This window comes from Pempheris klunzingeri, chromosome 9 (genome assembly GCF_042242105.1).
Source record: "Pempheris klunzingeri isolate RE-2024b chromosome 9, fPemKlu1.hap1, whole genome shotgun sequence".
In the NCBI taxonomy this organism is placed as follows: Eukaryota; Metazoa; Chordata; class Actinopteri; order Acropomatiformes; family Pempheridae; genus Pempheris; species Pempheris klunzingeri.
The window spans coordinates 18,379,043-18,403,932 of record NC_092020.1 but is presented as its reverse complement, the minus strand read 5'-3'; the positions used below and the strand labels follow the sequence as shown (position 1 = coordinate 18,403,932).

Sequence of the window (24,890 nt, the reverse complement as noted above, 5' to 3'; positions counted from 1 at the left end):
GTTAGGAGACTTTTCCAGTCAACAATGTTTGTGACCTCAATCAACACACACAGAGAGGAATGACCTCTGACTTTTCTGTGTGTCAATGGAAAAAGTAGCTGTGGGTATTTCACCATAGCCAGCTGAACTACACCTTTACATCGCTAGTGCAGTTAACCTTCTGATAAGTCTGAATTACAATTACAGTGTTACTTAAGCTTGCAACATAGTGCCTGAAGCTAACCCCAGCACACTTTTGTCAAACAAGGGAAAAATGCAAACGGCGAGGCATGACTCCAATTAATTGGCCATAGATATGCAGCTACATGAAACCATTAATAGGGAGCAAATAGCTTTAACTTTGTTTCTAATGTAATATAAACTTTAATTAATAAAGTGTGTGATGAAGTGGAGACTTATCAAACAAGCCCTGTGTCCATTAAAGGCCCTAAACCCTCACAAGGCAGGTTTATTAAACCCAGTTTCAAAACGTGTTTATGAGCTCCATGGAGAGAAAACAGAGAGAAATGCCGAGACATGAAGAAAAAGAAATGAGTTTGTGTAATTAGTGAAAATTAAGAGGTTTTAATCCAGGAGGAGGGACGGTAGGAAGGGAAGCAGAGAGGGGGAGAGAGTTAAGAGGGAGGTATTGGCATGGTGGGATGGGTGGGAGGGACTGTGGAACTACTGCTTAGCTTACGTTTGTTTGCCCCTGTAGAAATGAGCAAGGACCCAAAAGCACACACCTAATAAAGATACTCATAATGAAAATATGTTTATTTTTGTAAGGGGCTTTGAAAGCACAGTCTCCTTCACCTACAGGACTTCTTTGCTCTAAAAAACATTGGGGTCTTGTCACATTTTTGAAGCCCCTTGTGTAGGTGGATCAGTTTAGTTAGGCAATTATATCTGGACAGGATGTGATGTGATCTAGTCAGCTATTCAGTCACCCCGATTTTGGGTTTAATAAGGATGCAACTTGTATTCTACAGCTAAAAAATACTGCTTGTTTATTTTTTACCATGTTTCTTCTTTCCTATGTATTTTTTTTTGAATGCATCAGAGTGTCTATGGCACTCATTCACACCTTTATCTCAGCAGAAGGTTCCCAGACTTTATATTATCAACAGAAATGTTATGTCCTGGTCCATCTGTGGGTGGCATTTCTTTGCTCCATTTCATGACACACATCAAGACAGCTTCCGCTGACAGTTTTTGCTTCGCTAGCCCTGACCTTCTAAAATGAATCCAGATGTTTTAAGTGATGGACAAAGGAAGTGAAGACTGAGGGAGCAGCCCCGTTTTGGAGACAGGGTGATAGCATTGCATTAGATGGAAAATTACAATCATCCCCCCTGCTGGATTTACACTGCTACAGGGCAGAAAAATGAAAGACCCCACTGCATTCGTTCAGTTGGCATTACATACATGAGTTAAATGTTCTCTTCAGTCAATGAGGCCAAACAGTCCTATGAGGAATTCAGACCATTCCAGGTTTAAGTGTAAGGCAGCATTCACACCCAAGTGGAAAATGTTAAGTGCTTTCCGAACATTGTCTCAGGTAAGGACCCCCTATTGTTTACAACAGAGGCATGAGCCATTTTAGTGTGATTTTCTTAGTGCCAGGAGCCATGGAGTGATTGTTCATGCCTATGAGCTCACTTAACCTCTCCCTCCTGTGGAGTCGCTCTGACTCAAAACTGCTCTTAATGGATGCTATAAGTTCTTCTGTGGCCCATGGCTTTGTCTTCATGGAGGAATTATAACTCTCATTTAATATATATATTTTTTATTATCATCTGAACACATAATTGTTTTACTTTACCATTAGAAATACAGCTCTTGCACACATGCTTCTCTGTAGAATCACATGTTTTTTTTTCTTCATCCCTTACATGGACCAGAGGGCTCTCTTTTTCATTTTTTGCTTTGATGATTATTGAACAATAATAAATACCCACACCCTCTTTTTATGTCCAGCATGCAACAACAGAGGGATGGTAAACATGGAGCTGACTGCTGACAATTAATTCATCCAGAATTTGAGAGGCACAGCCAGCACATATTCCTGTTGAATTCCTGCCCAGGCTTCTAAGTACAGAGCATTTTGATTGTCATGTTATGATTGTCTCGCCCTTTAAGCAACTGAATACACACAGCGGGATCAGAATGTTTGTTTTGAATGAACGTTCTCAAGAGAGAGATTAATCAACATTCAACACAATGAGGTTTGTGTGTGTGAGTGTGTCTGCGTCCGTGTCTGTGTATATGTGTGCTGCACACGCATTTGTGTATAAGCAATATTACTTTTTCTATCAAATATTTGGTGGAATAAGGATGGAAATCCAGTGGCATGTGTTTTTCTAGTCATCAGGATCCCAGTTCCATTGGCCCAACTTGCCAGCAAGATATGCAGAATTTCTCTCTGATTCGTTCTTCTCAGAATCTATAAGTAACAATGCCAGATTTATTTTGCTTTTGAGTAAAAGTGATTTTTAAAAGTCTGTTTAATGTCATATGCTGCAATTGGTTAAAAGATTTTTGAATTGCTCTCACCATGACCTCTCCTTAGAAAAAACAGTATTTATGTGTGAATTTTTACGTTTTTACTCAGTTACCTCACCTGCTGTTCATAAAGACTAATGATACACCAAAATCACTCAGCAAAGGAATGACAAATATCAAGGCTGGAGCTGTGGAGAGCTTCGGCCACGCTACATGCATCAGAGTCGGCCGTGACTCTAGGCTGACTTTGTAAGTGACAGGGATGGGGATACATGTAATGTATCCACTACCTTCCACTATGCGCTTTGTTCTCCCGGGAAATGAAGTCAGTGTGGGCTTCCTCTGCTGCTTTTAAATCTGTGCAGTCCCATAAGGCAGAAACCCATTAATGGCCACCGGGAATACACTGTGAGCTTCCAGCTCTGATAAGAAGACAGCTACCTACAACAGAGGTAGAGGATGGACAGCGTAGATGGGGTTGGGGCACATTGTGGACGGGAGAAAGAGTACAGCACCGTATTGTAGCAGATTATTTTAGGATGGAAGAGATAATTGCATGCTTGTTTTGAATAGTTGAGTAGCTTGTTAAAATAAGGATAGCATGTATCATGTTAATAGCATAAACATGAACAAAAACTACACTGTCTTTTTTAATATGTTCTGAGAGTTCACACACACAAGTACAAAGGCAACACTTTAAACCTGAGGGGATATAGAGACCACTCATCCTCCATCTGATGAAATTGGTATGCAGAATAGGTGCTCTGTCCTTCAGTGGTGGCCTACTTTGAAAGTAAAACAGCAACTATTGGAAAAATAGAATGCCAATACAGTACTTAATATGCGTGCATATCAGGCTAGTGCAATGCTGCAGAGGCACACCTGAGAGGAATATGAAACTTCGGGCCAGGTGCTTGGTTCCCCGAGAGAGTGGGGACCGGAGGGTTTGGAGAACAGAGGGAGTGTTTGAAGTCCTAGAGGACGGTGCTGATTGTGGGTGGTATGGGAAGTCATAAGCCTCAAAAACACATGCTGCCACCTGGTTGTCTGAAACAGGCTGCTATGCAATTATCTGGGTCCTGAAATGCATCTGCAACTTGGTGGTATTGCTGATTCAGCCTGTGTTTCTTGTTGACTGCTCTTGTTTGAAGATCTTGTGAAAGAAGATGGGCTTGCTTAGATTGAACTCTTAGCAGAATTGGTACTTTTCACTGTACGCATTTTAAAATGAATGCTCTCATATATTTGTTTGTATTTTATAGCCAATTCTTTTTTTTTGTCATGACTTGGTGAAAATGTTCACTATTTTTGGTGGTTCTCCGTCCATCATATGCTCGAAGGTAGGATTTCCAACTTTCAGCCATGCAGTTCGCAATATGCTTGTATTCAAATCCATACATTATACCATTAGCTGATCTATAAATTAATTAATTAACAATATTTAAAGTAATATATATATCTGCCCTCATAGATTCTGTGTTCTTTATAATTTTGGAGATCTGATGCACTATAATGGGTTGTCAGAAGTTAAACAGTAGATGGTTTAGACCTTACTTCTCAAAATACTCTTCAAACTTGTTTTTGTTTTTGTTTAAATTTTCCCTGTGAATATCAAGATTATTTTTGTCCCTTTTTTGCTGTTTTTGCCTTTGACAAACACAGCATAAGGGGAGTCTCCACTCTCTCCTTGTGCATCTTACAGGTGACCCTACCCCATCAGACTCAACTGCTGTTACTGATAACAGCTCCTGGGTTGAACCAGATGAGGCAACAGGGAAGCTGTCTATCAGAATGAGGAAAATTCCTCCCGTATGCACTATACATATCTAGTTTAGGTGCATGCATGACCTTATCATTAATATAAACACATAAACACAGACACAGACAATTCTGCATCACACTGGTTAGTAATAGTTGTCAGGAGACTACTGTATGTATCCCTTTCAAGATGATGTCTTTCCCTTTCCTCCACCTCTTCCAATGGAAAGCTTATCCCGTGCTGTAGACTCTGTGAACCTCCCCTTCTCTCCAGTCCCAGCACTGCTGCATGGATCAGTGTAACTCAGGTGAAGATATGGTTGGAAGGAGAAAAGGGAGGAAGGCACAAAATCGTGTAATCATGGTACACTTTACTTTCACATGAACATGGATCAGTGGCATTTTCAAGTTCTAGAAGCGTTTATCCCTTTGTCTGTTTGACTTCAGAAAGGTCTCGAGACTCTGTCATGTTTTTTCACATTGGCTTTTAAATGAATGTATTATGGTAGACAGCACACTGAATGAATGTAAACCATTCATACGACATTTTGCTACAGTACATGTGGATTCACATCAACACATTTCTCAGGTGGAGCCCATCAGTTTAGAAGCTGGTGCTTAAGAGAATGGTAGCAATAACCATTCAGAGCACCAAATTGCTTAAGTGATGTACTTTCATGTCAAAGCACCACAAACTCTGCTTTTTAGGGCTGTAATGGCAGTATTTTAGCTATTTTGATTTCACAAGAGTGGTATCTTAAAAACATATCAAATGTAGCTACGTTTAGAGATAACAGACTGCAGAGCATAACAGAGTACTGTACAGTGCACCATGGGATAAACAGATTGTGCGTATTAGAGTGTATCATTTATATGCATGTATTTGCCACACATTTATTGCATTTCAACCCAATTCTGTCTTCTTGGCAGCTGGAGAAATGCCATTATGAATTAGTTTTTTCTCCTCGATGATATGTTTTGGCAGGATTCAGCTATTTTTCTTTAACATGTGTGCACTTACGCTTTAAATGTCAGTGGCAAATCGGAACATCCATAAAATCCATCTGACAACTGACTCTTAGCCGGACATAAACATATGGTGCTAACACTACCTGTGTTTATCTGTTGTTTATGGCTGTTAGGGGAAAAATGACGGTTGTGGAACATGAGAATTCACATTGATCGGTTGTTTTTCTTTTGTGTTTCTTCTGTGGACTTGAGCGCATATATGTGTAAATTTTTTTGTTCGTAGAGGTTGGTTCAATTCATCAGAGAGGGAACTGTACCAGGGAGTCAGAAATTCTGAATCAGAAAGGTTTAAGTCAAGATCAAGGTCTGTTTGTATGTGTGTGAGAGAGCAAGAGAGAGAGAGTTAGAGGTTACAGTAGAGTAGGCTGCCCAGGCCAAAGAAGAGAGAGAACACACATTCCAGAGATCATCTTATGCCATTGGACATGTATTTGCCTTCATGCAGTTTCCCTTCATGTAGCAGTACCTAGTGAAAGGCTTAGAGCAGTAGAAGCCTGTGTACTTGCTTTTGATCAGCACACCACAGCAACGTCTGTAAAGTATATGCTTCACCACATGTCTTTTCACAATTATCATGAAGCCTTAGTTGATGCTGTTGTGACTTTCTGGACATCACTGGGTGAAAGTCTCATCTTCCACTTCATCACCAATATGTTTGCCATTGATATGATTACAATTTTTGACATCTTGGAAATATAAAATGAACTACCTAAAAGAGATTACTGCAGTAACGTTTATTGTCAAGTTAAGCATCCTTTGCGCATTTGCCTCAACTTGAGTAAATTCTCCGGTAAGTCTTCCATGTTCTTCCACAAAAGATCACAGAAGAGGGATACATAACTTATTGTGCATTCCCATTACTTCCTTGTGTTAATTTTGATATCTTCATTGATCATATCCTTGCTATAAAAGAGAGTGGGTGTCATCATGCTACAGCACCTTCTGTTCCTTCTGCACCATAATGGTAGCTGCGTCACATGAAAGAAGAAAACTATCGCTTTTACTGAACCCCTACAGCCTGCTAATATACACTGCCTTGTGTCTTTATTGTTTGCAGCTAAATAACAAGTTGAAGGAATGATTCTAGGCTACTTGCTCGCAAAAAAAAAAGCCAATTTGTGTTTTGTGTAGTTGAGATGACCAGCTTTAATGGCATTATTTCTGGCAATAGTGTATTGACGGTTTTGGGTAGTAACAACTAAAAGTCTAGGTCAGCAGTATGGTCTTTTATTGGATCCCATCCACTCACTCACAGGCTTCACTTTACAAGGGAAACTTAACTAAGTGACTGACTCAGTGCCTCCGTTTTACTGCCAACATGTTAGTACAGAATTCTATCCAAGTCATCCAGACAGCAGGGTAGCAGCAGGGCTCATAAACACATCATAATCAGCCCAAGAGGTGCCTTACACTTAAATAGTTTGTGCCCCAAACACCATGGATACCTCTAATTCCACTGTTGCACAAGTCAAGCATTCACTTACTGTACTGCTGCTGGAGTCATCAGGCATACAGTGTCAGAGACAAAAGCCTGCTCTACATACAGGGTTTTGACCTCCCACCTTCTCATACAGCACAAGAGCGAGTGTGTCATTATCACTCATTAAGCCTGACTAACCTGTTTTTATTCTCGCTGACTAAACAAAGGATAATTATAATCAAGATTTGGACTCTGTGCTATACAGCATGTAGTGTCACAGGCTACACTCTAGTAAGCCAAATTCAAAATAATTACAGCTTAGCTGCTTTTCATGTCACAAAATTATAATGAGGGGCATTTTAATTGCACATGAGAGGTGTCCATTTTTTGTGTTTATGTACAGTTCATCTGTTGCTCTTCCCCACTCACTCATCAAGCTCTCTTCCCATTTCTTAAGGGATTTTTACAGTGTTTCTCCCCACAATTATGTCCTCTACATCTCTATTAGTGGTAAATGGAGTCTGGTAATTTTACTAAAAGTAGTTATTTCACATAAAGTGGCTACTATGCACTCGAAGGCCACAGTGTTTGTTAGTTTGTAGTTTCTAATACATGCTTTTTTTTTAACAAGAACAACACTTTTTATTCAAAAGTATTTTCCTTTCTCAATCTCTTGTTTTTCTTTTGCCAGACTCTATTTCATCCCCACTCTTTTCTTTTCTTATCTTGTCTTTTCTTTCTCTCTGCTTCTCTTCAGTTCTCTGGAGTATCTTTTCTTCACTGTCCCTGACCACATGGACACCCACGCAGAGCACATCAGTACACAACACCTGCCATTTATCTCTCAAAAATCAGCATGTGTTGGTGTATAAATAGGATACTATGAATGTGTACCCAACACTCTAACAGTATTTTTTGCCTGTTAAAAGAAATCACAGTCTGCAACATTGACTCAATATAATAGTTTTCATGCAACTATTACTCTATATAGAGAGGATACAGTATTTAGTATGGACTTTTATTGGTGAAAGTGCTAATAGTTGACTGAAGCTGGAGGGCATCACACCATTATGGTCGCAATGCAGCTTTTACAATGAGGGGGCTACTGGGTATCATCAGAATGGTTGAAAACAGCCGTTATGCATATTTACAAGATAGGGAGAGGAAGAGAGAGAGAGGGAGGAAGAGGAGAGAGAGATACTCCTTGTAAACATTGAGGCAGGTGAGCAGCTCAACAACTACTGTGGTTTTGGGATTTAAATGCAGTTCACGACTGAGTGCCTCTCTTTGCGCTCATATTCTCCCTGCCTCGCTTTTAACTCTATCCCCAGGTGCGGCATGGTGCATCCTTAATCAGGGCATGTCTGCCTTGACACCTTCATGTCACCAGAATATGCTTCTCTGCAGCTGTGTGAAGAATAGTCATCAGGAGGTGACATGATGGTAGCTGTTACAGCTTCAATCACATTGCGAGACCAATCCCAGCTTTTACTTTACGTGTGTTTGTGTGTATTTTTACGTGTTTGAGGGGGCAATGCATGCGTATTAGTGGCAGACATAGCACCAGCTGTCTTTTTTGTGATTTGGGACTTCCGACTTTAATGTATACATCTGTCCCTGCGTTGATTGCCAAGGATAAACCTATTGCTGCTAACAAGCGTGGAGTCAAGCTGCCAGAATGAGAGAAAGTCATTTCCCCCTCCTCTTGTCCTCATCTCTCAGCAAACCTTGACATTTTCCAGCACAGGAATGTGAAGTATTTCTTAAGTCCTTTCATGCCTCAGTTGACAAATTGGATCAACCTATCGGTTAACCTTCACAAAAAGAAGAGATAATACTCGAGCACATTTCTTAAAAATAAAACATAAGCATGGTCGTCTTTTCCTTGTTTGACAAACTTTCAAGCATCACTCTTCATAGCTGTTTGATTTTTACAAAAAGCAATGGTGGCTACAATGAGAAAAGAAACATGACCTGGATATCGTCTTCTTTTTCTTCTTCTTCTTCTTCTTATTATTGACCTATTGTTTCTTCTCATTTTTTAGTCATACAGTCAGTAGGAGTTTAGTTTTGATACAAAAAATTGTAAAAAGTCAATTAAAAATGAAATAAAATGTTAAAATGTGTAATGTCGAGGCCTAAACAAAACATCTTGCAAATACAGTGAATTAAAGTGCAGTAATTATACTAAATGTCACAAATTTTTCATTTGTCCTTGCTTGCTATCAAATAAGAGAGGAACCTGGCTACTCATGAAATGGTAAAGAAGTAACTCTTTATAAAAGGTAGAGGGCAGATTATGTTCTGTCAGCTGACAAATGCACAAACTGCAACCGGTATAAATGACATTCAGAACATGTTGGTCCTGTTTTAACCATGTGTTTAAGCAAAAACATTTTAAAAAGCACAATTAACTGTTGTCAATAGGCTTGTTTGCTCCCTTACCTAACCTTAACTTGTGTTCGTGCAAATTGTGTGAGAAGGGAAAAACAGCATCTTTCATAGCTTGTTAAAACACAATATCTCATTTTGTATATCTACACATGTAAACTGCACTTAAATGCAGCATGCTGGCTGCTGTTTCCTTTTGCTTCCAGTCTTCCAGTACTAAACTAGGGCAATTATGTCCTGGACCGATCCAGGCGGTGAGACTTAGGTAAGACAGACTTCCTAAGACACATACTTCCTAATGTCTCCTTTAAAGGTTTTCAGCAATACAGGAGCACACCTTAAAATCTGCTGTTTCAGCCTCTCTAAGTACACTATTGAGTTGCTCTCTAGGGCTTGGTGGTCCTATGTAGCATGGTGATGGGAGAGGTAATAGAGACCGTGGGGGCATCAGTAATCCTGTCATCTGTCCAAGGAACAGCCTTAGCCTCAAATCTCTGTTCTTCATCCCCTCATAGTGACACGAGCCTTGATCCCGCGTTGTCCACTGAATGCTTAAGGTTGGATGGCACGGTGGGGTCTTAACAGACACAGGGGCAGCCGTTTGGACCATCAGCCTAGTGCCTTCCCACCAGCACTCAAGCGCATTGGGTCACAACGAGCTGCCTTGGCACCACCAGAGAATGGTTTCCTAGAACTGATTGGCTGTCAGGCTCAATCCATTCGCTGCCCCCAGGAGCATGTCTCCATGACCAATTTAAGAGGCAGAGTCAGAGCCTTCCCACACTCCCTGCCTCTGAGAGAGAACAACAGTCATGTGAAGATGTGGACAGATTAAATACATACTTGTTAAAAGGCTGCACCAAGCCTCAGGTCATTGACAATGCTCAGAATTATTGATTTGAGGGATTTTTTTTATTAGCTCCATTTTGTTGCTTTTTCTTAAACTTAATTGTCACAGTCTGTTTTGAACAAATTTGTTCTGTTTTAGAGCGTAAAATAAAATTTGTGACCCAAGAGGCATTATTACTCCTCCCCTCAAAAAATAGAATTCCTAAATGTATTTGATAATTTATTAGTTTAACTAGTTTAACTTAGTTAACTAAATACATCCAGTTTAAATCTGTCAAGAGGTAACACTACTATTCTCAATATTCATATAAGCAAGCCATGTATAATCATAATATCCCTGACATTCTCCACTTTTGACAGAATCTGACCAGCTCCATAGAAAACATTAATCGTTTGCAGGAGTCCTTCTCTTCTCCTCTGGAATAGAAACGGGGAAGTGGGTCACTAAGGGAGATCTGTGTTGTCTCAATTAGAAGAGGAGGCGTTTTTCTCACTGGGCCCTGCTCCAGGCCCAGCTGTGTACCTTCCACCGTGGGCTGAGCCTCTCCCTGCATACTGAAAACATTACTGGCCACAGGTCAGAGTGTCACTCTGCGGGACTCCGTTCCCTGCACACACACCTTATATTTAGAGACACTGAATAACCAGAACCAGATGGTTTTAGATGGGAGGACTGATAACTCCAGAAAAGTGGTTAGCTTAAAATCTCAAATAGTCATGGCCGGTTGAACAAGCACATACATATTTTTGATGTGCATGCACTCAAACTTAGCACACTATCCACAGTTTCCATCATCATTATCATTATCAGCCACTTCCCCACACTCCTTGTTATCATTAGGCTTGATGATGATTGCGTGGTTGATAGCTCCACCCCCCAAACTGCAGCTCCACTGTAATGGTTCACCTTGAGCTGAGGACAGCTAAAAGAAATAGCTTCAGCATTCTTGCTGTCAAGGTTAAAGCCAGACAAAGCGTAAAAAAAACCCAAAACAAAATACTTACAGAAATAACTTAAAGTTGTTAAAGTTGCTGAAACAGATATTTATTCATTTCACAGTCAAACATTTTTTTATTATGAATGTTTTATTATTACTGTATATCCACTGAAATACCATGTGTTATCAGGCACTTGTCACTACAGCCTGTTGTTATGTCTCATTCATATTGAATTTGTAGACTTTTGTATTCTGTTTTGGTGTATATATAATCAATGCAGGTTTGCCAAGCTGAAAGTAAAAGAAATTATTTCAAGTTTTCGAGTCAAAGGGAGAGGGATTGCCTTTTTGTGAGTGGGAGCATGCTTTTGAGATCCAAGATAGCAGGAGGAATGGAAAGAGAGGTGTGTATCCACACAGCAAATTGGCCTTGGGGTTGAGAAAGAGACCTCTGTTTACCCTTAGTCAGTGGAAGAAATTGGTCACAGCTGGATTTCACTGGTCAATTGGTACGTTCAGATCTTGAGCGTGCTCTATTTTTGAAGGTCTCACTCATTATTCCAGCTATGACTGGGCCAGGCACTTTTTTACCTTCTCATGTCTCAAATCTTTATCTTGCCAGTAGTCATTCAGCAATGCCTTTGTTCACTATGTTTTGCCCCTTAATACCTTAATATGTGTTATATGTTTTCTCATACCGAGACACTGAACTTGAAAGGATTCAGAATGTATGTGTATGTGTATGTATGTGTATATATATATATATATATATATATATACATGTGTGTGTCTGTGTGTGTGTGTGTCAATTCGTATATCTGTGGCACGGCTGAGGCCAGTGACTTTTCCTAAGAATCCATCTCCTTTAGACAGGCTGGCAGCTCTCCAGCAGCTCAATCCTCAGTGTGAGTCCCTGAGATGGAGGACAGGGCACATGTTTGCAGGCAGATTGCACATTTGAGGGAATAAATTGCCTCGTAGAGGACCAGACTCTACATTGTCTGTTCCACTCTGTGTTGCTTTGCCTTTACTGTAAATATGTTTGTTGAAGACCTGTCATCTGCAGTTTCTTTTATTTCTTTTCAAGGCCCGTTCATTTTATGGTGTCTGGTGGCGGGGCTCAGTTGGATGGTCTGTGTCCGGAAGTGAACATGTGGTAGTGTTTAGCTTTGTAATACCCTGGGTTTTATGGATGTCTTGAGGGAGATATCACATGGAAGGCAACCAGGATGGTGATTCTGGGCCAGCAAACAGACTGGATGTCCAAGTGCTGGAGAACTCTTGTTATCACAGAGCTTCCCAAGGGCATACCTCAGTCCAAGGCCCACAGAGAAGGCTTAACATGGATGCCAAGTCAACTCTAATACGCTAAATCTGTTATTGCTCAAACATTCATGTATTTTTACAATGGAACTTCTATCAATTTGGTGACTCCTTTTGGCACAGATCAAGTTTGAACTCCCCCTCAGCTAATGGAATGTGTAACAGAGACTCACCAGAGACTTCTCTTCATGTGGTTATGTTGGCTCCAGTGAATCTTTCATGTGTTTTTTTTAAACATGATCTTGAAACACTTCCTCCTTGACAGTCTTCTCAAAGATCTTCACCCTTGTGTGTTAATATATTACAAAAAAATCGATGTGAAATACCAACAACATATAACTCATTGGTACATTTCTCTTCTCAAACGTACATGGCCAATATCAAGTCAAAAGCATTTGACCCTATTATTTCCCGTAGAGGACCATCCGGCCCAAAAATAGAGCTATGCCAAAGTTGAGTGCTACATAATACACTGGGTGCAAAGTTTAAAAAGCATTGTTCATATTTCAACAGATTGTCTCCAGTCTTTCATAGACTAAGTTTGTCCAGATAAAAACACATCCCAATCATGACCTCTCACCTTTTTCCACCCAACAACAATTAATAAATGATTGTGCTGCTAGTGTTATGTTGTAGTAACCACTATGTATTCATTTGACAGCCTTATACAGAAATAATATATCTCTATGTGACTATTGTACGCAATGGCTTCTACGAAACAAGTGAGCTGCCAAGAAACCCTCCCACATTGGGCCCATCACAAATGTCTCTTTACTGAGTGATTGCTTGGGAGATTCCATTAACAAATATAAATTTGTGTATGAGGGATGGTATTGTTGTCAGAGTATTACATTTTAGCCACTGGGCAACTAGTAAAACACGTTTAAATGTTGGCAAGGAATATGATCAGCTGTTATGGACCTAAACTGTTTGACAGGTTAAGCTTTCTTGGCAGAAAAACTTTTAGATAGACATACATTCCCAAAGTCGCTTTTGAATGAGAATATAAACAAAAACTTTTGTCTAAGTCTAACTTGACTTATTGCAACGTGGAGGGTGGGATTTTTAGTAACTACCTCCAAACTTATGTTGGAGACATTTATGAAACTTGCTTTATTGTTGTGGCCAACCATCTGGTTGAAATATGCCACCTATAGTCATCTTCGCCACACACCTGGGACTCCAACTAGTGTGACAGCTCGAATGTGTGCAAGCCCTCCAGGGCCCATCAGTCCACATGCAGTGCTCAGAGGAAACATGTGACATGTGGCATAATTGAGTCAGCCAGCAAATACTGTAGCAGAAATCAGCCAACTGATGCCACTAGTCAGTGCCCAGCGGGAGAGCTCTGAGCTGTATAGGATGGCATTAGAAAGGAATATGCCTGTTTCAGATTATTAAAGACTGTTTTTCTGTTTAATTTGATATAGCATGGAGCCCTGGGGGTGAGGGGGAAGACAGCTAAGGCACTGACAAAGAGCACCCTACTGAGAGTGTAAGGTACCTGGGTGAGAGATTCAAGTGGCAGAAGAGAAAAGAGAAAGGAGGTTTAAGTGAACAATTTAGTACAAAAAGCAGCCAAATTCCCCCTCTCAGTTTAATTTGCCCTCTGTCTGTGAGCCATTCTCTAAGGGAGATCATTGTTTCCTCATGTTTTATTTTTGCTGGCTCTCCAGTTTCTTTGTCCAAGGTTGGTCCCACATAAGAAATCCAGCATGATTCCTGGGGCCTCACTAGTTACTTAAATAAATAATAAAAAAATAGTGTGGCTGTAATGTTGTGGTCATTTATTTATGGAGTGATTAATATTTATTTTGTGTCAGTCTTGTTTGTTGAGTTTGTAGGATTTCTGATTGAAAATTGTGGACACTAAAACACTAAAACATGAGTCTTGTAAAATTGAAGGTATCAAAAAGCCCAACCCTGGAAATTGGGTTTATTTTCTTTTCTTTGTTTATTTATTTTTCATTTTAAACCAGAGAGTCATTTACATTACAACAATAAGTAGTTGACGAACTGTGTTGACATCATTTTTTTTACTAGTTTCATGCTCATTCATTCCCACTGAGTTGCCAAGTGCCACTTTAATTGGAAATTATCTTGACTTTGCCTTTGTCAGGTCAAAATAGATGTTTTGTATTTCTCCACCTATTGTAGATCCAAGAATGAATTTATTTGAAGAGTCGTTAATGCTCATAAGTGGTAATCAAGTCCTAATCCTGACAAAGATTGAACGGCTGGCTACTGTTAAAACACCATCACCTAATATTATTGGCTAGCAACTCCTACCTAAATGTATTTATAAATTCTAAACTTATGCCTTTCACCATGTTACTTTAACAAAAAGAACAAGTTTAAAGGTGATACAGCCTATTGTGCATCGTGGTCCAAGAGACTTCTGAAGTCTTGTCTCTCTCTGAGGAACATCCTCAGATGTTGACAGAAAATCAAACCATAATCCTGTATGTAGCATTGGTACATACTTGCACCCTTTTTAACGCTACTTAATACAGTAAACAACTGCATCCCTGATGTCATGTGTTGACAGTTTGCCTTTAGCATTGCTTCTTTTGGCTGCCCAGGAGATGTTGCCTCTTTGATTGTTTCTTCAAATATGCAAGCCAGAGTTAGGGGAGCAGATTGTTTGTTCTAGATTTCCTGAGAGACTCCCACCTTGGGCTTAAACAGAGCAGTTGTGATGATTAGCAACAAAGTGTGCTGCCTCTCCCATAAGCAATTGGGAGGAGAGGGAAGGGTCTGAGGTATCTTCCTTTTTATATTCCTGCTGTGCCGTGAAACATTCTCATTCACCCTTCGCCAGTACTGTAATTCCAGTTTAAAATGACCTTTTGCTCTTTCCTTGGTCACCTATGTTTTTACAACTTGGTGTTATTGAAGTGTAAGTGATGAATAATACACACTGACATGTGGTGTTTCCCCAGAGCGTGGACTCTATAATGTCTCTATTATGAAAACAAAGGTCTCTTCATTCTCGGACAAATTTGTCTTTTGTGTTCAGTCATGTAACAGAGACTTAATGCCATTGTCTGGATTGTAGGGGGTAATGCAATTATCTCCTTGGCTCTTGCAAGTTGACAGACATGCCCTGAGGGAAGGAGCTGTGCTTATCAACCATCTACCCACTGTCACAATGACAGAAATGTTGGCACACGCAAACAAATGAAGACGGGGGGGGGGGAGTCATTCTCAAGACTGTGTTCTGATGCTACAGCTGATGATATTGCGCATCATGTAGTTCTAGCATCATGTTAACAATGAACAATGAATTTTAACCCGCTGAGCCACAAAGTTGTGTTTTAGCTTATTTTGACGTTGTGGTAAGAGGAAACATGATGTATCATGATATATGATGTATCTGCCCATTTTGCACTGTGATACATTATATTTTGTCTATTATTTGAAATTAAAGCACTGAGTGTAAGTTGCATCATGGAGTTGATCAGTTAAATAACCTACCAAATATTTCAGCAGTAGTAGCTCAAATAATAGCTGGTTTGTTTTTGCCTTTTAATAAGAGAAGAGCAATATGCAACCAAAATGTTTTTTTGTTTTTAATTGGTATATGCCATCTGTTGCCATCTTACCCATCTTGCCTGTCAGCTTATGTTTTAATATGCATAAATGTATTTGCATTCTAAAATATGTAAATCATTTTCACTTTTGTGTGGGAAATGTTGAAATGTTTTTTTTTTTTTAAATGTCATTTAGTTCTTGTTTTTATTCAGTGCTGAAAGTACTCAGTGTCACATTTTGATTAAATAGCGTGCTGTACAGTCTTGCTACATCGCATATAATGTCCAAAATGCCAACATTGAATTCGGAAAATATTGGTTATTTATTGTTTTTTTTTTGTCCCTACAGTGAAAAAAGACATAAAAGATGAGACTGACGACAGAATGACTCAATTCAAGAAAAAAGCGAAAGAACTTCGCATCTTGGATGCCAAGACTGCACAGAATCTCTGTAAGTATATACAGTTCTTTTTTGAATGCACAATAACCACCTGTTCAACACCATTTCTTCATGAAGCACTATATTCTTTTTAAACATGACCATTTATGTCAGAAGTATTTAAGTAATGTATTTTCCATGACATCCTAGGCATTTTCATACCCATGTTAATAGCTCAACAAAGCCTTTGGTAGAAATCCCTTAACAGTGATTTGTGCTTTTAATGAGCATTTTGGGGAACTTTTCTTGGAAGATGTTTTGCGGTCACTACAAGTGCATATAGTTTGTGTTCAAGCTCACTGTTTGTAGTCATGTGTGTACCAAATTCCTATCAGGACTGAGCACTCAAGCCACATGAAGGTGTTTTAAATCCCCTGGGGCCTAAGTTGACAAAATGTTTTATTGACGCTGGGGTACAATACTTACCTCACCTTCCATGCTGCATTTTGTTGTGGTGAATGGAAAGGTCTAGTGGTTGTGGATAATTTCAAGTTACATGCAAATGGCGTACAAAAACCTTAAAACTTCACTAAAAGCTGAACCCCTGCACCTTCACTCTTCCATATGAACCTCCTTGATCCCATATTCATAAAATCTGTACATATTATTGTTTCATCTGCAGCCTTGGTATCCCTTATAGATGATAACACATCATGAAATATACTTGTCAAATGCAAAGATTACATGTTACTCCACCCTCTTTGTTTATCCACATTATTCTTACCTTCCTTCTTTAAAGTATAAGTAGAGGGGTATGCGATGGCATACTATAGACTGCAATTAATATAATAGAAGCAAACTGGAGTATCAAAATAAGCGAAGGGATGCATGTGCATCCAAAAGCGCAAACATTTATATGTGCATTCTCATGAGTAGCCCAACGGGCAAAGTATTGGGGTCGGATGTCAGGGGTTCACGTGGCATGAACACAAGGATGACACAGAGAAGTGTGCACGTGTGTTACTATGTGTGTGTGCATGCGCACGTGAGAGCACATTTGAGTATGCACCAGTGTGCGCATGTCATTGCACATGTTTATGGGCTGTGACAATGTTGATAGGTGTCACTGCCATCTTTGATTACAGCCCCAGCAGATGGGCTTTGAATTTGGCAGGAAGCAAAAACAAGTGTTGAAAATCTCACCTCCAGAATTGCAATGGGTGGGAGGCATGTGGTCCCACACAGCAACACAGCTCCCCTGAGTCGCCTTGTCACATACTACAGCGTCATAGATCATATTCAATGCCACTGTGGAACCCATCTAAGCTCCCTTTTCAATTTTGATGTGTGTTAGTATTGACGGTTCAGTAACTAGAATGGGTAGCTGGACAAGATGAATGATTGCGACGTCAGTGCCCCATTACGTGTTCTCTGATTATCTGATTATGCATACCACTGTCTTTCTTTCTAAAAACCTACTCACAGCTTTTACTGTGAGCCTCAGGTGAGGTTTGACTTGTGGCTAAGCCCTGAATAAGTTACAGTTGTTGAAATGAAATAATATGCAAGCATAGAATACTAGAATACACTTGCAGTGAACAAAAGGAATCTATTTTGACTATGGGGATAAATGCATTACAATAGTCTGTTGGCTATAATCAGACCAAAATTGTAGATGTTTTTTTTTATATTAGGGAACAAGTAGTTGTGAGTAAAAGGAAAGTGAAGTGCAAGAAGACTTGAGTAAAATGAGAGGATTTAGACTCTTTAAGTAAGTGAAAATTGTACATCCAACGCTTTAAACCTGAGAGACAGGACATGATTCAGCTTAAATTACTTGATCCAGCATAGAGCACAGAGCTAAGTACAGTAACAAGAGCCTTGGTTTTGAGGGCAACCTATTCTTCAGTTGTACAATTAAATTGTGGCCTATTATTGAATGCAGACCAAATGAAAAATGCATTTTAATAATCAGCAGTCAATAAATCATTTGTAGTTTAGCCTTGGAAAGTATGTGTGCTAAAGCAAAAGCAGAAGGCAGATTGGACATTTTCAGAATTTTATATCATATTGTGTATAAGCCTTCTTCTTCAATCTTTAATAAAACAATCACTTTGATATACTACAGGTTTAAAATGTTCAGAAGTTCAGAAAACGATGCTGCCTGAGAAGTTTGGCCAGATGTATGCCCTGTGAAATCAAGCTTCATCAGAAGTTGTAACATGTTTAAAACTGAAAGAATACTGTATGAGCAAGTATAAACCAAGCAGAAAAGTTTACTTTCTTTTAAGTTTGAAATAGAATCACATATGCATATATCACAAATTAAAATAAAAAAAGTAATTATCTTAATCAGGTAGGTCAGTAAGGACGAGTGAGTTGTGCAGTGGGTGCAAACAAAACACAAAACTGTAACTAAACCGAAGGGTGGAGACCTGGGAGGAAGAGAGAGGAGAGAGGTTAGAGATGAAGCCAGTTAAATAGGCTGAGGCCCGATTTACTTAAGTGTAGGCAGTTCTCTGATGTCTTTCCCAATTCTGCTCATTGGCACCTGATCCAGGAAGCAAACCAATCATACATGCAACTGGCAGACACGGAGGGATGTTACACTTGAGTCTATAGGGGAAAAAAAATCCAATACAAATGCTTTTCTGTACTGTTGTGCATTCATTTTTGATAGAATGTGGTTGTTGAAGAACTCAAATCATAGAGATAGAGGGATAATTGTGTTATTTTAAACGATCTCCATAACAAAAGCAGTAGGTTTCCAATTCATCCTCAACTTCACAAACATCTCTGTGCTGCAACTGTGGAGAACAACTGCATCTCACAGCTTGTGTGCAGGGTAGCAACTGTTTAAAAAGGTAGAAAGCCATCTCAGCCACAATCTGTAAATGAAGAAACAGTTCATGAAATGTAACACTTCTTTTGTGTATTCTGATTCAAATGGTGGGAGTATGGAAACTTTTAAGGAGAACATTTCTATTTGTTTGGAGTGATTATTGATCACTCTTGGTCAGACAGCCCTACTGTGGACTGGCCCTCTGTGCATCTCCAGCAACTAAATCCCCAAATATAGCTCAGTGCACCTGAGCAACATCTAAGAACTGAACTTGGTGGGTGGATGTGCAGGTGCAGTTTGTTTACCAAAGTGTTTCCCAAAATTGGAAAGTGCTGTATTCACACACCTCCACTGGCACCACTTTGCTCATTTTGGCACAGTTAGATTAGTCTAGAGCCAGGAAATAATCAAACAGGTGCATGTTGACCACACCCATGACTGATACCATACAGCAAGGTCAAAAACTCAACTGCTGAAAATGGCAACAAAAGTGGGATTTTCTGCCTGTCACTCTTAACCTGCCTTTTCTACCTTGTGTGTATCAACTTGACTTTGTAATTTGCAATATATCCCATGATAACTTATGACAGCCCACCCCTAAGGGAACCTTACATCCAGCTGTTGATTAAATATTAGGAGGATATATAGGACATGTTTAAGATACATTGGTAAATGTATAGCTTAAGGACAAGAAATAAGGGTGACAAAAAACACTCCAATCTGGGAAATGTCATGCTAATTATTAAAAAGAAATCAACTAAGGACATAATATAGAAAAGTATTATTCTAATCAGCCAATGCTCTGAGTCACAAAAGCCAAGTGAGGCCAAAAAGGTTAATGATAAGTGACTAAACCTAAATGAATGATATGCCACAACTACAAAGTAAGTAAAGGCAGTAAATAGTTTAATAGTAATAGTTGTGTAATAAACAGTAACAGACTCTGAAAAAAAAAGAGGATGCAATACCCCTCCGCGCTTCAAATACAGACATCAGGTCCCACTGCTGTAGCAGTATAGCAGCTGTTGAGTAACTCTCCTCCAACTCATTACCAAACCTCCACCTGTGACTTCCACCTGGATACACCATCAGCTCCAATTTCCACTGTAGGCTACCCACCTGGAGAGTGAAACACCCTCTAGTGTGTCTCCCGAGGCAAATTCAGTGTACTTCTTTGTATCCTTCTAAACAAAACCATGTCTTGGTTGCCTTCATAGATGACACCACTTGCTACAATGAGCACAACTAATACTACTGTAACAATAACTATATTGCTATTGTTTTTTGCTATGGTTATTGGCCACTTTTTATTAATTATTGGGAATAAATTGTATTACTTTGGTGCTTTTCGTTCATATCTGGTAAATTTTGATGTTTTCCTTTCCAAGTTTTGTCAGGGTGACACAAAGTATCCTGTTGAGGGGCAGAAAGTGTATTAGTTTTTCCAGTTGACAAGTTAGGTCTGTGGTCATTTTGTCTGAGGAGCGATGAGTGCTGAAATGTCTCTTTGAACCCCGCGGTCTAATAAAAAAAAAAAAAGGAGAGGAAATGACTCTCTTCTCTCTCCATCACAACAGCAATTTTCTTGGGCTCATTCCGCCTGCCTTATGAAGAGATCCGGGACATTGTGCTGGAGGTAGACGAGGAAAGACTGAGCGAATCACTCATCCAGGTAAGACTGATGTTCAGTGTGGTGTGTTTGTTTTTTCAGTCACTCTCACAAACACACACACACACACACAACCACACAAGCACGCACCCACACACGTGCACACACTTATTTTTACCCTCTGAAAAATGTGAGAGAAAGAGAGAGAGAGACTCTGTCTGCATGTTCACGTGAACAGATAATTTTTAAATTTCAGTGTCTGGTGAATAGCTTGGCGACCCCATTTTAAACCTGGTATGGTCTGTTTTTGGCACAAGCCAGTCTCCTCATTCTCATGTGGACCATGGAGACCCCCCATTCATCTTCTTATAATGGATGATGAAGGACAAGTCTTGGCAAAGTCTCCCCAACTCCACCCTCCTTTCCTCTTGCTTTTGTCTTAAACCATAATTGATGAGCTTCCTAAAGGCTACTTGTTTTTGCTTTCATTTTATTTTGTGTTTTTCTTGCCTCCTAATACATTAATTGAAAGCAGGGCTGGTGCATCAGAGGGGAAGTTTATCACTGGACAGTGTGAGCTTCAATTGCACTAATATTCCTCACACTGTCCTTATTTTAGGGCACTAAAGAAGTCCTATTGTCCTTTGTGTCTGCTTTATATCAGAAGCAGAAGGTGTAGACCTCAGACGTGTAACGCAAATAGAAGATTTGATTTCAATATAATATTGGCTGATTCATGTTGTATTCATTTTCTTATTTGGGCATCTTTCAAGTGCAGCTTTCAAGCTGACATCCAGAGGCCTTTCCTACCTTGGAAAAATAAATAAAAAAATATAACCTTTGTACTGATATATATGTCCTTTCCCACATGGCTTATCAACAAACACTTGCACTGGAGCTAATCCACCTCCTCCCTACTGCTTGGATCCCATACACTAGTAAAAGGTGAGGAGGCAATATATATTTAGATGGGGCCTATCTAGAGAGCTGCCCTGCAGGGCTATAATTTTGAGCTCTGATAACCTTTAATTGACTGGCAATCTGGCAGAAAGTACAGACTGTACGTTATGAGATGACTGACCCCCCACAGCTTTGGTGAGGAGAAAGGAAGTTGAGGTGCTGGCCTTTTTCAACCTTCAGTCTTTCCATAGCGAATTAGAAATAGTATATATCGGCCAGCAGGGTAGCTGTGTCCCCAACAGGGCCTCGTTGCACACTGCACCAGACAAATGGTTGGACTGGTTTATAGTATTCTGGTTAAGTTACAGGGGAAATTACAACTCCACCCCCGATCACATGGCTACCATTAAACTGACCTTGACCGACACATCGCTGCTAGCTGGTATCAGTAGCTTGGTTGTAAGTCAGCAGCCAGCACTTGAATAGTTGAAACTCTTTGTCCAATTTTTCAAGGCTGTTTGGAAATTTCACTGACAAAGCACTAAACCAATATTCTGATAGAGACTATGATCAACAAATAATGGGCAAACCTAACAAATAAATTCAGACAAGAAAGAAAAAAATAGGCCATCCATTCTCATATTTTCTCAGTGATGCAGTTACTATGATACAGGCATCCGCTGTAACCTTCAAGTTTCTTTTGTTCACTGTTTAAAATGGTATCAGGGACGTGACAGGTGGTCAGGGAAAATTGATGCTTTTGTTTCCTCATGCGAGAACCTTTTTGTGAGAGTTTCCGTTGTCGTCCTTACCTCTTCCGTTTGCCTCTTTTAATAAATGTAAATCAGGACAATGAGGCTGATTTAAAAAAAAAAAAGAAAAAAAAAAGTGGAATTCTCAACAAGACTCATGAGAGCAAGTGTGTGAGTCCGCATAAGCAACAGGGAACCAGACTAATGTCACGAAATCCAGGGGGAGGTAGGAGTACCAACAGAGTTAACTTATCGTTACAGAAGGAGCCCACATCTGCCAAGTGTGTCACTGCTGTTTAGATAACGATACTAAAGGCAGAGTAAAGCCTGGGCTGGACAATTAGGACAATGTTCTAAGAAAAATGTTATTTACTTCCAATATACCGTATCTGTTTTTCCTTCCTTTTGTGTGTTGTTTTTTGTATATACTAGGGCTGCAACTTACTTTTAGATTTTCCAGATGAATCATTTAGTTCAATGAAATGTCAGAAAATGGTGAAAAATTTCCATCACTTTTTCCCAAAGCCCAATGTGACATGTTTAAATGTCTTTTTTTGTGTCCATAACCCAAAGATATTCAGTTTACTGTGACAGTAGACTGAAGAAACCAGAAAATATTCACATTTGTGAAGCTGAAATCAGAGAATTTGGACATTTTCTCTTAAAAAATGTCTCAAAGTGATTCATTGACGATCAAAATAATTTGGCAACAAATCGATTAATCGACTAATTATTGCAGCCCTAGTACGTACTGCACTGTATTGCTTTGAATAAACTTGTGAACATACATATGAAGGCTTCTGAGAAACTTAAAAGTGGCAGCGTAAGCTGTATCCTTAATGATTTTGCCTCTTTAAAGATAGACTAACTTTTTTGTGTCATATTGTTGGTTTTCATTCTAGCATCCGTATTAAAAGATGTTTAAGGGATCAGAATTTGATTAGAAGACATTGAAACAATGCATATTATATTGATATGTTCTTCATTTCTTAGAATGAAGAACTGAATTTGCAATTGTTTAATTCAAGGACATTAAACACATTAAACATGTGACTTAAATTCTCTTTCATATAGGTTTGATCCTATAGACAAAATATGGATTTTACTCTACCATGATGTCATTTGTTGTGCAGTATTTTAAAATGTATCAATATGATCCTTGAAAGAGGATGACTTTCAAATTGACAAAATTACATGTTGAATTTGCTGTCATGTTATTATGGATTATGGTTATTATGTCATCACTGAAGGCCAATCTCTGTTTTCCTTATTTTTTTTTTCTATGAATTGTTATCTTTCAAGGGAACTGGTCTGTAATGAGACTTATTATGCCACACAGATGCAAGGGAAGTGTTTGCTTCTCATGAAGAAAAACTGAAAACTGTTTGGCGGACAGCATAAACATGTATGTGTATCATACCCAATATTGTGAGGTACCATTTGGCAAGGAAAGTAAAAGTAACACCACACATTTTTATTTGTATGAAAATGTCATTGATTGTATACTTAGACAACATTCCTATTGAAATAAGAGATAATTATGGAACAAAATCATGCAGAAATAAGCTCACAAATTAAACAAGGAAGCAAGTGGCATATGCCTAAGAAATACAGTCAGAGCTATACAGAAGCACTGAAGGGGAGCTAAGAGACCTCCTGCTGGGTGACACAGTCCTGAGTGTGGGCTCCATCTGCACAGTGCTCATCTACACTCATTATGCTGATTAATCACTCTACACCACCCACTTTCAGCCACACGCCAATCACCATTTATCCACATGGACAACTGCACACACATACAGAGTAGGAAGATGAATCTGCATAGCTTGGGCAATACTAAAAGCAAATGCATTTACCATGTTGCTAATATTAGAAGGTGTGGGTGATTGTGTGTACCTAAAGTAAGAGCAGATAAATAATAGAATTGAAATGCTGAAAGTAGGAAAAGACAGAAAGTTAAATAAAGGGTACATGCATGATGAAACCTGTGTTGCCTGTAATCAGCTATTTTTGAACTGTTAGTGTGCTCTTCTAGTTGTTAATTACCCTTCACGATTTTGATAGCTGTAAAATAGGCTGTGCCAAGCAAAAATGGTTTATTATTGGAACATGACCTAATGATAAGTAGTTTGATTTAAAAAAAAACCTTTACTGACACACATACAACTATCAGTAGCTCAATATTATTACTCATAGTTTATAACAGAGGTAATAAACATACCTTTGTTATGATATCCATGCTTTTTGAATTAACTGAGCTTTTTTTTTATCATTTTTTTAAACGGACTGTTAATGAACACTCGAAAAAATACCTCATTCTACTCTACCTGGCAGTTCCACAAAGCTCTACGATATTCATGTACACTGATGAAGAGCTCTGATAAACAATGGCTTGCTTTAATTGGTCCTGTAGCACTTGATACATGAAGAAAGTACTCTCCAAAATTCAGCTCAGTTTAAATCTGCAAATTGTGCCATGGCATTATTTTGCGAAGACAAATGACAAGCAAGCGGGGAATTGATAAATAGAAGGAATAGTGAAAATGGAAGGAATCAAGGAAGCAAGAGGTGCTCATAATGCATCTAAAACTCTGTAACTCAATCTTATTATCTTCCTTCTCCGTCGACACGTCTAATGTAATGATTTGTCAGCAGAATGTGGCTGTGCGCTGGCCTTGAAGTA

The 24,890-nt window shown here is 39.2% G+C and overlaps 1 protein-coding gene across 1 annotated transcript in view; it reads left to right on the top strand.

Moving 5' to 3' along the window:
- Positions 1–24,890, top strand: part of diaph2 (diaphanous-related formin 2) — a 352,442-nt gene that overhangs the window by 178,005 nt on the left and 149,547 nt on the right. The window contains exons 20-21 of the mRNA XM_070836524.1: positions 16,075–16,176; positions 20,524–20,618. Of these exons, the coding sequence (XP_070692625.1) occupies positions 16,075–16,176; positions 20,524–20,618 (197 nt within the window). The remainder of the gene's footprint in view (positions 1–16,074; positions 16,177–20,523; positions 20,619–24,890) is intronic.